The following is a 14,855-nucleotide window of genomic DNA, read 5'->3' as shown; positions in this document are numbered from 1 at the left end:
ATATAATACCTCGTCACAGAGGCGTTGTTTCTCTGTGTGTATCTATGTGTGTCTCTCTATGTGTCTCTCCTCTATGTGTATGTCTCTCTCCGTGTCTGTGTTTCTCTCTCTCTCTCTCTGTATGTGTCTCTCTCCAAGCTTGCATTCACACCTGATGACGGTTGCTTGTGTTGCAATCGAAACGTCGTATTCTATTTTATTTCTACGTGACTTTATCGAAATAACCAAAGAGTAATTCCTGCAGTCACGAAAGCTTCAAATAAAGTTTAAATTATAATTGTATTGACAATACGCCACGGCTACTGAAATTGCAAAGCATATGACATTATATTTTTTTAAGGGAGGAAATTACTGTATTTTTATAAACTATGGGAGAACTCATGAAATTACAATACACTGTAAGAGGGACAAAACATGTTTTTTGAACGTTGTTATTCAAGGAAGATACAACAAAAAAGCAGTTATTATTTTACAAATAAACACAGAGGTTGTAAGTTCTAGGCTGTCTGCCATAACTTTAAAGTATCATTAATTATAAAATAAAAATACCTTTCAGCTAGATAAAAAAATAAGTGTTCTGGTAATGTCACTGTAGTGACATTGTAATAAACAGTATGGAAATTACAATTCTGTGATACTGCTAAAAGTACTACGCTTCTATTGAAGTATTTTTTTCTCAAGAACAAAGCTTTAAAATAACTTATTTGTGAAATCAGAAAGATATTTGTCACTTTGTATATTTCTTGAACAATAAACACTTCAACAACAAACATAGTAACATATACTTCAAAGAGAGGGCAATTCTTCACATGTTTTGTACGTATATTAAACTTATTTTGCATCGTACGTAGCAAACTGTGCTAATCAGAGGTGCGGGACAAAGGTGCATGTTATGTCTAAAATAAGTTGATTATTTCACTGTCAAAGTATTTATGTTTACGTTCACAGCAACATCTACAAATTATATATATTTTTTATTCGCCAAAATATAAACCTACAAACTGTTTTACAACGCTACTCGTATAGCACGTTCATTGAATTCCCTGAAATGTGGCTGTGGCCTAACACGAGCTTTCAGTCACCACGACGCTTAACGGACACAGACACTCACCTGGATGGCAATTCTCTCCTGGGGTTGCAGCTTGCCACTGGAGGGCGTGATGGAGAACTCACGCGGCTGTCGGGATGTCAGGCCCTGCCTGGTCATGTGCTCCTTGCCAAGGCTGGACACGCTGGGGCTGCCGGCACCATCACCTGGCACGCGAAGTGCAAACTCCATAGCAACCAGGGATGTGTTGATGAGTGTACACTGCTGTGTACCTGGAAACCCTACGCACGACAACAATGATGATGATCAAAGAAAAATGTTTAGACACAACATTTCAACATAACGTTCCCCCACATGGTGTTTTTTTGTGTTTAGTGTGTTGTCCTTCCCCCGCACCTCCGATTAGCACGGCTGGCTACGTAGGGTGCAGAAGAAGTTCAACATGCATACATAGATATGTAGCGACGTTAAGGGTGTCACTCTGGTGCTAGCGCCAGGCACTGTCACAAGAGTTATACTGTGCATCTGGAACCTCTCTCTGGGGCCAGAGTACGGCATGCGAACGGGCCCTAGGGGACATAGTGCTGGTGACGACCTGAGAGAGGCCAAGTGAGGACATGGTAGTCTGGGTGAACCTGGGAGGGCACGTGACCGGGACAGGGTAGTGAGAGGGGCCCGAGGGGGGGGCTTGAGGGACACGTGATGCTCGGTCGAGATCCTTCGGGAAAGGTCTCGAAGGGAGCATGGTCGAGGGCGGAGCGAGGCCACGCCCAGTGGCATAAAGGGGCAGTCCCGATAGCGTTCTTGAATGTTCTCTGGAATCAAACCTCGGCACTACGTCTCTCCGATCTTCGGTCTTCGCTCGGCATCGTGGGTCAGTCAAAGAATGTTACTGACTGACCCGGTTACGTAGTAACCCTGTTGGGGTCTAGTGTAGTGCGTGTACGTCATGTAGTTAGCCCTGTTGGGGCTGTGTTACAAACGTGTTGCCTCAAAGTCAAGTGTGTGCCTCCGTGTTCAACACTACACATGCTTAGAACTGGAGTGCAATTGCAAATACGATTCTTAAATATTATAAATGCTCGTGCCCTGGCATAAACTAGTGTGACTTATGAATAATAAAGCACTTCCTTTAAAAAAAAAATCACATTTCAATATAAATGAGTGAGTATTTCTTACCAAAGGATACGTCTCCAAAATCGAGGCTTGGAACATCAAAGTTAAATGTAGGTCCAATCACGCGGCCACTGTCAAGAAACACAGGCAACAGCTGCATTACAATGGTGATACAGGTAGAGGGTTACATAAAAAATGCCCAAGCTGTTTGATTCTCGCCCACAGCTAATATCAATGGCATAAGATATCTGAGCTGGTCGTCGGTGTGCCGTCACCAATCCATGCTGACCAGTATGGTGAAATATGGTCAAACTACTGTGACAGAGTGGGAAGGCCTTCACCTAGCAGTAGATTCACGAAAAGATGGAATCTGTTAAATTATCTCATTCATAGTTTTATGGTTTAAAAAAATAGGCCAACCTGATGGTCAATTTAATCTTTTCCGAAGAGCCGTCAACAGTGAACAGGAGATCTTCGCTGAAGTTTCCAATGGCTTGGCTCTGGAAGGAGATGACGATGGCCTGGTGTCCTCCGGGTAGAACAATGCCCTCAAAGGGCTCCAACGTGAAGCAGCGTCCAAATAGGGAGAGTGTCGAATCGAGGCTGAAGATGCCATCAATCTCCCCTTTGTTTGCCAAGATAACCTGCACGAAAAGGCCACAGGCCACCTTAGCACATTGCCAAAGTTCTATGTATACGGCCTTGTTCTGCAGATTCAAGTACAATATGTTTCATCAATGCTAAGCGCACTATAAATCAGAGCAGCAATATATATATATCATAATTGTTAACATCACATTCCCCACGATGTTAATCTATATGCTAAAATGTTGGTTTCAGGATGTTTGGATCAATATTTACAATTCAGCAAGGGAATTTAGCCCAGGCAAGCATTCGGGAATGGCTAATTTAGTCATTTATTTATTCATAGAATTCTTTAAACTTGGTCACCTTATCAACACACAATGGCCGGCCTGTCACGATTTCCATACAAAGTGGCAGACGGCGCACACACTGCCTCCTCGTTGAGTGACACGTAAAGATGGTAAATGCTCTATTAGTCCAACTGTGTCTGTTACAAAGAGCATGCAAGTGCCCCTGCGGAAAGGCCAGTACCTCGTATGAATGTTGCAATGACATGAACACGTTGCCGATGTCCAGCTGGTCACAGTTGAAGAGGAGGCAGGGCCCTATCCCCTCGCCTCGAATCCTCAGAGGGAGACGAGTTTCCCGGCCTGCAAAACAGGAGACATGGACTGAGCAGGAACATTAGAATTGTCTCTCAACTACCTCATAGCCATCATTTTTATATATCTAAATGATGAAATGTGCAGTGGATATCTACGGGCTATCTGATGACGATAATCATGATTAATATATCGGTGTAAGTGCAACACACTGTTTGAGTCCATGGTTCTTGTATTTCTGACATATGAATGTAATTGTTCATATATCTTATTCTGCAGTGTAGCTATTGTATGCAGCCATGCTTAAATAGATGTGGCCAAGTTTATTTTTTTTATTTATCACATAAAGTAACAATGACAACAGTATATATAAAGCAATGGTTATTTTGACTTAAAGCTTTCGTGACTGCAGGAATTCATATTCTTTGGGTCTTTCGGTAAAGTCACGGGATTAGGTTCAAATTAATAAAAATCAACAAAAAACTACGACGTTTCGATCACAACACAAGCGATCGTCATCAGGAGGAAAACAGAGGGGGAAAGCTGCTAAAAGCAGACTGTTTTAAAGGTTTAAAATTGGTGTAGCCCAAGGCTCATAAACATCACTAGCCCCACCCACTTCGTTTATGATCGCTTGTGTTGTGATCGAAACGTCGTAGTTTTTTTATTTTAACCTATTTACGTGATTTTACCAAAAGACCCAAAGAATATATAAATGGTTATTTTATTTACATTCATACCGTAACATTGTGATTCTGTGAAGAAAAGAGATATACTGATGCTGCAAGAGAAGCACTGATATTTATTTTGAATGAAATGTTGTTTTGGGCATGTAAAACACCTAAAAGTAAAATAACATGCTTCACTTGCCAGGGGATACATTTCTTGCTTTATTTAATAATTCACTATCTTATTTAAATATGTAGGTGGATGTACAACAGCCTGTATTGTTCAGGCTGCATGTCTGGTTGCTGAATAGCACTGGATTATTGTAGCAATACAAAAGCATAAAGATTGCAAATTATACTAATATATCGGCTGTATAAAAAAAGATGGAAAAATAACATTTAATAAGACTGAATATGTAAAAAAAGTATGTTTAAAGCATTATCACAAGCATGAGATGAAACCTGCATTTCCCACATGTAATACAAATACTGTTGAATAAAGCTTAATAATGTTTATTTATTTATACTCCTACATTATTAACATTTTTATTACCATCATTCATTGGCAAGAGCTTTTAAAAAGCTGCTTCTCCCTAAATGATTTAAATGACATTGGAATTGAAATTGAATGGCATCATTTGCACAAGCACCATGTGTGTCATTGAAATTTACATCAAAACAACTTGAGGAGAGAATTGTCCAGGGGGTACCTGTAACGTCACAGTAGGCTGTGTGCTGATAAACCCTGGCCTCCCGTGGTTTAAAAACAACAGTGATCTCAGCTGATGAGTTGGGCCAGATATCACCTTCCTGGGGGAATCGGGAGACAGAGAAATATCACACTGCTCACTCACTCGCCCATCTCGAGATCTCTGTGTGCTTTATTGGGAAAAGTTTTCTCGCAAAGCTTTTAACACAAATATCCCATCGGCACATATTTTACTATTGTCGCGTATTTTTACATGCTTACCAAACAAAACATTTCTACAAAACGCATAATTTAAATGGTCACATCAGTATAATTTTGTTTTCACATTAACGTAAGCTACATTGTTATAAATAGATACATTTCCTTACATATGGCCTTTTTAAACATGTTTAATGGGTCCTACATTCAGTGGTATTTCACCATATGGCATTACATGAACTACAACACAAAATGGGATGGAAACCACAATGAGTTCTGGCAAAAACAACATTAAATAAAGGAACAGCTGTAAAATGTAATCGTTTTCTAAGTGGGTGCTCGTTTATGAACATATTTTGCCATGTATTTTGAGCCATAATGACCACTCATTGTCAAAGTGTAGCATATTTTAAATTATTTAATCAGTCCTGCTTCATGGACAATTTCCTCCACCTGCCCATGAAGTAGCCACGTGGTTCAGCAGTGGAGCGAGCGAGCGGGCTCGCAATCGGAAAGTTGTGAGTTCAAATCGTGGTCGTGGTTAGGAGTTGACCCATCCAATTGTCTCTCCGGGGTAAATAAAATGAATGAGTGACACTTTGTCGGGAAAGTCAACAGTGGTTGTCCGATGGAGAGACTCACCTCCATCATAGGAATGTGGAATTTCCACCGCTTGTACAGGGCTGTACATTTAATTAATACCTTGCATGAACAAAGCTTTAGTCGGAGTCATATTGTAAACCTTAATTTTTTGTAGAATTTTAACTATAAATATGCAATATAAGTAACAACCATGACATATATATGCAGAACATATTTCCTCGTGAAAAATATTTTCCATTGTGTATTCTACAATAACCCAAACAATAAATGTGATGTATCAAATGTTTATTAGTCATATTGTCAAAGTGAATACAAAAATTGCTACAGAGATAAAATAGAGTACTGTATATATTCTGCCTATTAGGAACTACAGAAAATATATTATCAGTAATATTGTTTGTCAGACTTTGAAGATGCACTTCATTACCTGCCAGTAGAGCAATATTATCGGAAAACCTGAGGTTGAAGAGACTAACACCCTGTTACCAATTCCATCACCATCTCTAGTGTAATGTGACATTTCCCGACATCCTTTTGCTTGGCAACATCAGAGGAACAAGGACTAAAGGACATGTGAGGAAAATAGGATCAATAACATCAAAGAAGATTGTCTGGAACTGGTAGTCGTACTTTCAGAAACAGATAGGCTACACAGACACAGTTGGATGTTGGCTATTAGTGGGCTGCCAGCACTTGCCCAGGCATTAAGTCAAGTTCGTGAATTTTGTCCGGAAAACTGAACTGTATAATAAAAAAATACCATGCAAATGTGTCGAAGAACGTTTTAAATGAGAGTATATTCCTGTTTTGCCAGAAAAAAAATCACATCTATCCACTGGTAGATATGATTTTTGACACAAGACAGAGGAAAGTGGAAACAAATAACTAAATGTGCAGTGGACACCTGTCCAAGGATCGTGATGATGATGAAGCACTGGTCGATGAATGCCTCCCCCAAACTGTTGCCAGTCCTCTTCTACATAAGCTGAACTCATCAGTCCATCTCTGAGATGGTCTTCTTCTTGGGTGTGTTCCCTACTTTGGCTGCGATTCAATGTTTAGTCTTAACTGCTGGCCATCATACCTTGCTCAAGCCTAATTTACCTTAAAATGCAATATGTTTCGAAATCGCATATGTTCTCCAAATCATGGGTTGCTTGTTCTATCATTCTGATTGCAGGTATGAATCTCTCCATGCTCATTTGTGTACTTTCCAGCTTCTGTTCTTTTTTATTGGTCAGGTGCCCATGTTTCTGATCCATGTCATAGCTGGCAGAATACTTTGCTCTTCAAAGTTACATTATGATTGCTCATGATATAATTCCAAGGACAAACACATGTTAAAAAACCTTACAGAATTTAAGTACAGTAGAACCTCGGAGATCAAACGCCCTAGAACTTGAACAAATCGGTGTTCGAATGATATTTCCGAACATTTTTTGCCCCGGAAACCGAACGAAATTCGGAGGTCGAACAGGGCAATCGCGACTTGAAAGAACCTGTACGGCTGAGACGCGTATGGCCAGCGTGCATGACGCTTGCCCAGACAAAGGTTTTACCACCTCCTCCTCCTCACCACCTTCCACTCAAGTCATCAACTCTCCTTACTACAGGTAAATTGAAGTTCAATGTTCATTTATTTCATTTATTCCATATATTTATTCATTTATTCCATTTATTGTGTTTCTTGTATGATTTTATGCATGCAATTACTGTAAACTTCGTGTAAAAATGCTTCATAACGAGAGATTTCTCGTGTCTGGAACCAATTAATGCCATTTACATAAATTCTAAGGTGGAAAATTAATTTGGTGTTCGAACAAATCGAATGGCCTTCTGGAACTAATTAAGTTCGATCTCTGGGGTACCACTGTACATCCATTCTATTTCTTCCTTGTTTTGTTTATTTAGTTATCTTTTCTAAATATATAAATTTTGTAAGCTTTGGTTTGTGCGAGCTGGGATGAATGCATCAATTTCCAGAGTCAAATGCAATTCATAGTCAACAGTAGCTATGCATAATGGTATATGATATTCATTTGTCCGATTTATCAAATGTACTAGGTTGGTTGGCATGTAAATTGTCCATTATATTGCTTCCAATGGTCTTCGTGAACAATTTGTATACACGAGAGGAAGCCAATGGTTCTGTAATTGTCCAAGTTAGTTTTGTCTCCCTTTTGGAATACAATGAGTTAGGCTTCATGCCATGCATGAGGTATTTCATTTCTGTGTTAACATACATATAATCGTTTATTCACACACTCATCCTCACGTTAGTCAGATAGTCAGAGCAGCTGACAAGCCGCGGCTGCGTACATCATTTCAAAAAGGGGAAAGTTGGTAAGGGCTACAACACATTGCCAAAGGGGGGGGGGGGGGGAAAGGGGGGTCAGATAGTGCTATTCTATACAATACAATGCAAACATCAATGGTTGTAGCCACAATCAAGAAATTGAGAAAACAAATAAAATGAAGCATACTAGTATAGACGTCTTAGGTGGTAAGGCACGGTCGTGCAGTCGCGAGCACAAGTGCTAAGTTTTTTTGATTTTAGGTGGGAGTAAAGGATTTAGAACATGGTCATGGTCAGAAAAAATAGGGGTGAAGAGGGATGAATCTGTGGCTCTGCAGGTCTCCTCAAAGAGTGGCGTACTGGGTGCACAGAACCCTATTCTTTTGCTGCGGCGCAGAACTGACTCAAGCCGATCACGCTCAGCTGAGTTGGTAAATCCCCAATCAAGCTGGAGAACAGGAGCTCATCTTGGTGATAATTGTTGAGGCGAAAACACAATATATATGCAGCTTTAAGGCATTCCACGCGCTCGTAATATGCGTAAGGCATAAAAAGTACACAACTATAGAGGCAATTTTGATTTGAAGCTTTCGTGACTGCAGGAATCCATACTATTTGGTTCTTTTGGTAAAGTCACGTAGGTATAAAAAAAAATTAACCCGTAAAAACAAAGGTTTCCACTCTAAATCCTTTATATGCGTGGCGGCTAGAGTCCTGTCGTCCTCTGGCTTGAGATGGCTGCCACCTATGGGTCAGATGATTGTCTGCCAGCATTAAGCAATTGGTCATTAAATATTTTTTTAAAATTCCCTAAACAGTGTAAAATTTTGGAAAAAAATTTCACGAAAATAAATTGTCACGCACAACGAGTCTGTGTGGAAAATGTCAGCTCGAATGGATCACGGGAAGTGTGTTAAAACACGACCGAAGGATTTGCACGGTCGTAAGCAAGCAAGCAAGCACGCAAGCACGCAAGCAAGCAAGCAAGCGAACTTAATATAAAGGATTTAATAAAATAAATCACGACGTTTCGGGCGCAACACAAGCGTCTGTCATCAGGTGGGAAAGCATGGCCTGCTGATGATGCAGACTGTTTCATAATAGTCTGTTTTATTTTATTTGTTATACCTACGTGACTTTACCGAATGAACCAAAGAGTATAGAGGCAATGTGGGGTGCCATTGAAAAAATACTGGTGATGACCACACCCAAACTTTTCATCACCGCCTCTCTCTTGATAAATTGAAGGGGGAGGTGGAACAGGGGTGTGGTTGATGCTGCGGCTGCCTTGTTCACCCTTTGGCCTGAAGATCAGTTATGTGGACTTTCCTCCATCGAGCATGAGGTTATTACAAGTGGCCCACTTCTGAATGTGGTATATTTCTTTGGCCGTTAGATGCAAAATTGAATTCTGGATAATTAAATAGGTGTTGTCTGCGTATGTAACTCGTACAGTGCCAGTGGTTCTCAGTTGTAGGTCAGCTGGAGTGATGATAAAGCCTGCAGGGCCAAGCACTGACCGACTTGATTACACTGGCATTGCGAATTTTTACCATAATGGTGTCCATAGTTATTCCATCTGAATCATATACTTTCACTGCTCTTAGAAATGTGCACAAAGCGCAGTGTCTCGAACTCCCCCATCTTCATCTGAAAAAGAGTTTGAGTCCCAGGATTTGTGCGATTTCGCGTATATGCGGCAACCTATTACTACCAATAATTTGCTATATGCAGTTTGAATTCATTCATATGCGGCTATGCGGACAGACATTTACTGCCCTTGAAATTGTCTATAATTAGCTTTGTTCCCTCTTCGGCAATGTTGAAGTATAACTTGAATTACACCAACCTGTGATCACTTCCTGTTCTCAAATTCCTTGGGATAGAGATGTCTCTGACAATCTGGAGATTGTCAGTTTGAATCAAGTAAATTCGAATCAAGTCAAGTCTAGTTTTTCCATTTGAGTCCTTCTATGTACGGTTCCCCGATTCTATCTCTCTGGAAAGGTGTTCATTATCTTCATGTCCCTGCTGGCTGCAAACTCTAATAGATGTTCTCCTCTCTTAATGCACACTCCAGTGTCAAACTTCCCAAATCAGCCTCTCATCTCTGTTCATTTTACCTGCTTTTGTATTAAAGTTACCTGTTATGATTTTGAAATGTGTTTTGCTCTCAATTAGAAGTTGTCTTATTTTCTTTATTCATTTGGTCTACTTGTATGTCTTCAAAGATTATGTATGAAGCACATTTGCACATCCGATTAGTACGGTGGGCTACGTATTGTGCGAATGAAGTTCAATATATATATACATTTTAATTATCTTCAAGTTTCAGTGGTTTGAGAGCCTTAATGTTAATTGGACAACTCGAGTCGATGCATGCTTACATTTGAAAACTGTTCAATTCCGCAAGGGCTTAAGAATGTCACTCCATAATTATTTCATCTCTCCCACTAGGATAGAAAAAGTCGACGTTGCCACTTTGTATGCACATTATATGCAGCAATGGTTAAATCAAGAAAGCATCCTGTTCGTACCCAGTGATTTTCACATCACTGGGTACGAACAGGATCAATTTGGATAATGGAAAGAACGTCAACACGTCTAGGCATTCCTCTTATCCACACTTATCATCGGGTAATAGAAAATATTTTGCACTTCCTGGAGAGCAATTCTGAATGACTCATCCATGGATAAGTGCTGCCATCCATAGGCCCCACTGCCTTCTGGGAGTGAAACATTTGTAATAAGTTTTCACTGATAATACAAATTTTCACGGAGCGATTTGAGGCACAAGTATTGGAAGGGTTGTAATAATAGGGTCGTGGATGCGAGATGTTTCACAGTGCAATGGTTGCGAACCATGCTGCAATCTCACCAGTGGTTCTATGCTGATGACGTCACTGGAGAAGTGCATGGGGTCGCTCTTTATCATGTGCCGGCGCTGCTGGAAGGAGCGAGTCAAGATGGAGAGTCGGTCTCGCAGGCCAGGCTCCACTGCGTACTCCGACAGGAAGGAGTTGCGCTCCCTTGCCTCCTCGGCTGACAGCTCGGAGCAGAACCTTTACGGCACACCACCATCGCAGCACACAACATACACCACAACCACATTTTACCATTAGCCATACTGGTGATGCATTTAATAAAACATTGCCGGGGAAATAGCTGGGTACACTGGTTGATCAGGATTTGCTGGTGCTTCAATTCGAATCCCTTGTGCTGAGAATGTATAATATTTAAAAATGAGCTACGGCAGTGCTGACAAGAATTAGCTCCTGTTTTCTGGTATTGTGGCTATATTCTGAGAAATTACCTTCACTTGCTAAATAATGAATGCTTCTTGGGAGCACGTGGCATTGTCGTAGCAAGAATATATTAGTTTGGGCCAAACTGTGATACATAGGAGGTATAGATGATGATTTATCACTCCACTAGAAAAAGCAATTTACTTGCTTGATGGATAACATAGTTTTTACTGCTTTAATTATGACTTTTTTGTACAAATTCATTCACCTCAATAACAGCTACCATCCAACCGGTGTCATCACAATCCACACATTCTGATCAAACCATAGCAATCGTGGTAGCCTGTGTGAGACGCCCATATCCGCAGTGATAGCATCCCCCATAACGTCTAAAGATCGGATCTAAAAACGTGTGCAGATAAAGAATATTACCGCTGCCTAGGGAGGCGATAGAGATTCATTCATCGCTTAGTGTACACACACAAAAAAAAGTGAAATGAATGTGGTCATCGAGCACAATCCCCGAGGCCATACCGCAGCTTCTGCTGTTCTTCCTCTTCGGCGGTCGCATAGGGCCTCCACTGGAAATGAGCAATCGCATCCATCCTGTTGCTGAGCAGCACGCGCCTATGGCTGGCCATTGATATGAACGTCCTCTCCATGACTACCGAGTTCTTGTCCAGCCTCACGTTGACATCTACTGCAGCCCCATGCAGGTCCACGCAGATGTCTTCGCCTGCATGAGACGCACAAGTGTGCAACGGTTTTATTTGACGAAACAAAGGGCAGACTTATTTTGCCATGGCTTTTTCCTAGTCTTGGAAAGCTGAACTTGATAATGATGAAGGCAATGATGAGAATTATAAATATGGTTATGATGGTAATTACAAAGATGGTTATAACGATGAATATCATAAATAAAAGTAAAACAAAAAATACTGTACGGAAAAAGTTAAGCTGCAAGTTATAGGAAATGTGAAAATGCTACAGGGCAATCAAGGCATGGGAGGCCTTTAACCAGAGGAAACAACATTATATTCTTGTATGGCAATAATGTGGGTGTTAAAATAAATTTGTTAAAAAATGTAGTGAAAACTCGTAACCAGCATATCCATGCAACCTTTGCGACCAGCCAGTACATTTGTTTGATCTAATATAAAGCCCTGTCTCTCTCTCCACCTTTCTATCGCCTTCACTCTCTTCCCATCACTCTCCTCTCCCTGACTCCCTCCTTTGCCTATACAGTAAAACCTTTGATTGCGAGTAACTTGGTCTGCGAGTGTTTTGCAAGACGAGCAAAACATTTAAGTAAATATTAATTTGATAAACGAGCGAGGTCTTGCAATACGAGTAGTACGTGTATACGCTTTGTCTGCCGAGCGTCACGTGATCACAACTGATATACGAGTGCTTTGATATACGAGTGCTTTGGATTACAAACACGTTTCCGGAACGAATTATGCTCGCAATCCAAGATTTTACTGTATCTCTATCTCTCTCCTCTATTGCATTTGCACAGGATACACAACCAGGGTAGAGGGTGAGTTGGGGATGAGGCGTGACGTCAGCGTGCAGATGTGGCAGTGACGTTACCCTCACTCACGCATAATTGCCTTCCCGTGTGCCAGCCAGTCAGTCAGGAAGACAGGCATCCAGCAAATCTTTTTTCGAATATAGTATGATTTAATGTGTTTATTAACATCTATTATTCATGTGAAAGTAGAATAATGTAAATAAAATTAACGTATAAAGCGATGTACATTACTTACATATATATTAAATGCGGAAACTAAAATGGAAAATAATCAACACATTACATTTGTAAGCAATTCTAGTCATATCAAATGAGTCGACTTTTAACCCCCAAATTAATTACATTTTCCAGGAATAAAACAGTGAGCCCTCTTATGCCCTCTCCACCATAATGCCCAATTGGCTATTCTGCTTCATTCCAGCACACCGGAAATTGTACACTCAAGGGTTAACCTTCATCATGGCGACTGAGCGAATGGAAACTGACTGACAGGCAATTAATGATAAACAAAGCACTCTCTCGTGTTACACGGTGGCCTATCATGGCAACGTTTTAGCACTCGTTTCACAGTGGTTCCCATGGCAACACACATTTATCTCCGAACAATGCAACTCTAACCGGCATTAACCATTTGTAGTCTGGTCACCATGGGAACATGGATTTGTCATGATTTCCATTTCTTTGCCAGCAGTGGCTTACCAAATGAGAAACACAACTGATATTAATCCAACAAGCGTGTGACAATAATCCACTGACACAAAAAGGAGGCTAAATATTCCACCATGTAATTTACTTGACAATCAGTATCTAAGTGCTAGCTAATTGGACGCACGTATTAGAATTTTCGACGCTAAGTATGGGAGGCCTCTATTTTATTTCGATAAAGTTTATTTTCAATGCCGCATTGAACCAAGTGCCCATGCAGATGTGCATGGGTGATACTCACAATCCTAATAAAATTTAACACTCTTCTTTTCACGTTTCACCATATTGTGTGTATGTATGTTGAACTTCTTGCGCACCGTATGGAGCTAACAAATAAATGTACATATGCAGTATTGTGGGAAACGGTAGAAAATGTACAAAAAGTTGCATATTGTAGTTGGACTCTAGTTAAATATGAGCAAACCAAAAGCCACGTTCAAATTTGAAACAAAATATAATAACCATTGGAAGGAGGCCATTTGACAATGTTGCAATTATTAAAGGCCAACCTGGACCAAAGCAACAAAATAACGAGGTAAACAATAGCAGGAGAGAATTAAATGTTTAAGCTTCACTTAATAACAAAAATCAGCATACGGATGTGCCTCAACAATGTTTTGAATGAGTGCATACTACCACCAGATATGACACGCGAATCAGAGACATAGATCGACATTGATGAGAAATTTAACAAAACCAGAAAGGATTGAGTCACACGTTCAGAATTACACTGACAGGAATAAGAGCACGTAAATTAGGGCACACATTCAAATCAAACACATCATATTGACTGTTAAGAAAAGTGTGTGGGTTTGGGCAGAATGCATCGCTGAAATATATGATGGCCAACGGATAAAACTGACAACTGAGTGACAGTCAAAGAAATAAACATACTGTGAGGATAATCACAGAAGAGATCAGAGTGATGAGAGCAGTTAATTTGCAAGAGAAGGTTTGTGGAAATGCGAGATCACAAGGGACGGTGATGTTAAGGGGAGTCCTTCATCTATCAGTTGATCGACAATAGTTAATGTCTCATCATACATCTTTCATATATAGATATATTATTTTTTGCTAGACCTAACATTGTCTACAACCAAATAACATCGAATGCTCCCGATCTTATTTGATCTCAGAAGCGAAGTGGCAATGAGCCTGCATAGTGTGTGCGTGTATAATCGCCATGCACAAACAAGCAGGTTGTCATATGGCTGCAGGGATATAATGTGGGCAGCAGGAGGCAGGCCAGGAAACTCCATGTCTCTGCGCCCGCATCAATCCTCCCCATATTCACCAACCCGCACTGACCAGGATGGTCAAGTATGGTCAAATAATCCTCCATTGCCCAAATCACTAGAACACTAGCATGATAAAAATGGCAATACATGTACACACCTAACATTATGTCTATGCAAAATGTGTTAATTACGCAACACACACACCATTTAGAGGTATAAATTAAAGTATGTGAAACCACCGATATTTGCTACCAATGGGAGTAAATTGTGTACAGTACACACAATCACATTTTAACTCAAAGGCCACA

At 40.4% G+C, this 14,855-nt stretch overlaps 1 protein-coding gene across 2 annotated transcripts in view; it reads right to left on the bottom strand.

Moving 5' to 3' along the window:
- HYDIN (HYDIN axonemal central pair apparatus protein) overlaps nt 1–14,855 on the bottom strand; it is a 126,853-nt gene that overhangs the window by 95,505 nt on the left and 16,493 nt on the right. For both annotated transcript variants that reach the window (XM_078601931.1, XM_078601932.1), the window contains exons 8-14: nt 11,605–11,806; nt 10,704–10,887; nt 4,730–4,829; nt 3,281–3,399; nt 2,585–2,808; nt 2,228–2,295; nt 1,112–1,329 (exon numbers count right to left, since the gene is read on the bottom strand). In XM_078601931.1, coding sequence (XP_078458057.1) covers nt 1,112–1,329; nt 2,228–2,295; nt 2,585–2,808; nt 3,281–3,399; nt 4,730–4,829; nt 10,704–10,887; nt 11,605–11,806 — 1,115 coding nt within the window. The remainder of the gene's footprint in view (nt 1–1,111; nt 1,330–2,227; nt 2,296–2,584; nt 2,809–3,280; nt 3,400–4,729; nt 4,830–10,703; nt 10,888–11,604; nt 11,807–14,855) is intronic.

This window comes from Lampetra planeri, chromosome 17 (assembly GCF_965212315.1).
Source record: "Lampetra planeri chromosome 17, kcLamPlan1.2.h2, whole genome shotgun sequence".
Taxonomy (NCBI): Eukaryota; Metazoa; Chordata; class Hyperoartia; order Petromyzontiformes; family Petromyzontidae; genus Lampetra; species Lampetra planeri.
This window is presented reverse-complemented; position numbering and strand designations above follow the sequence as displayed.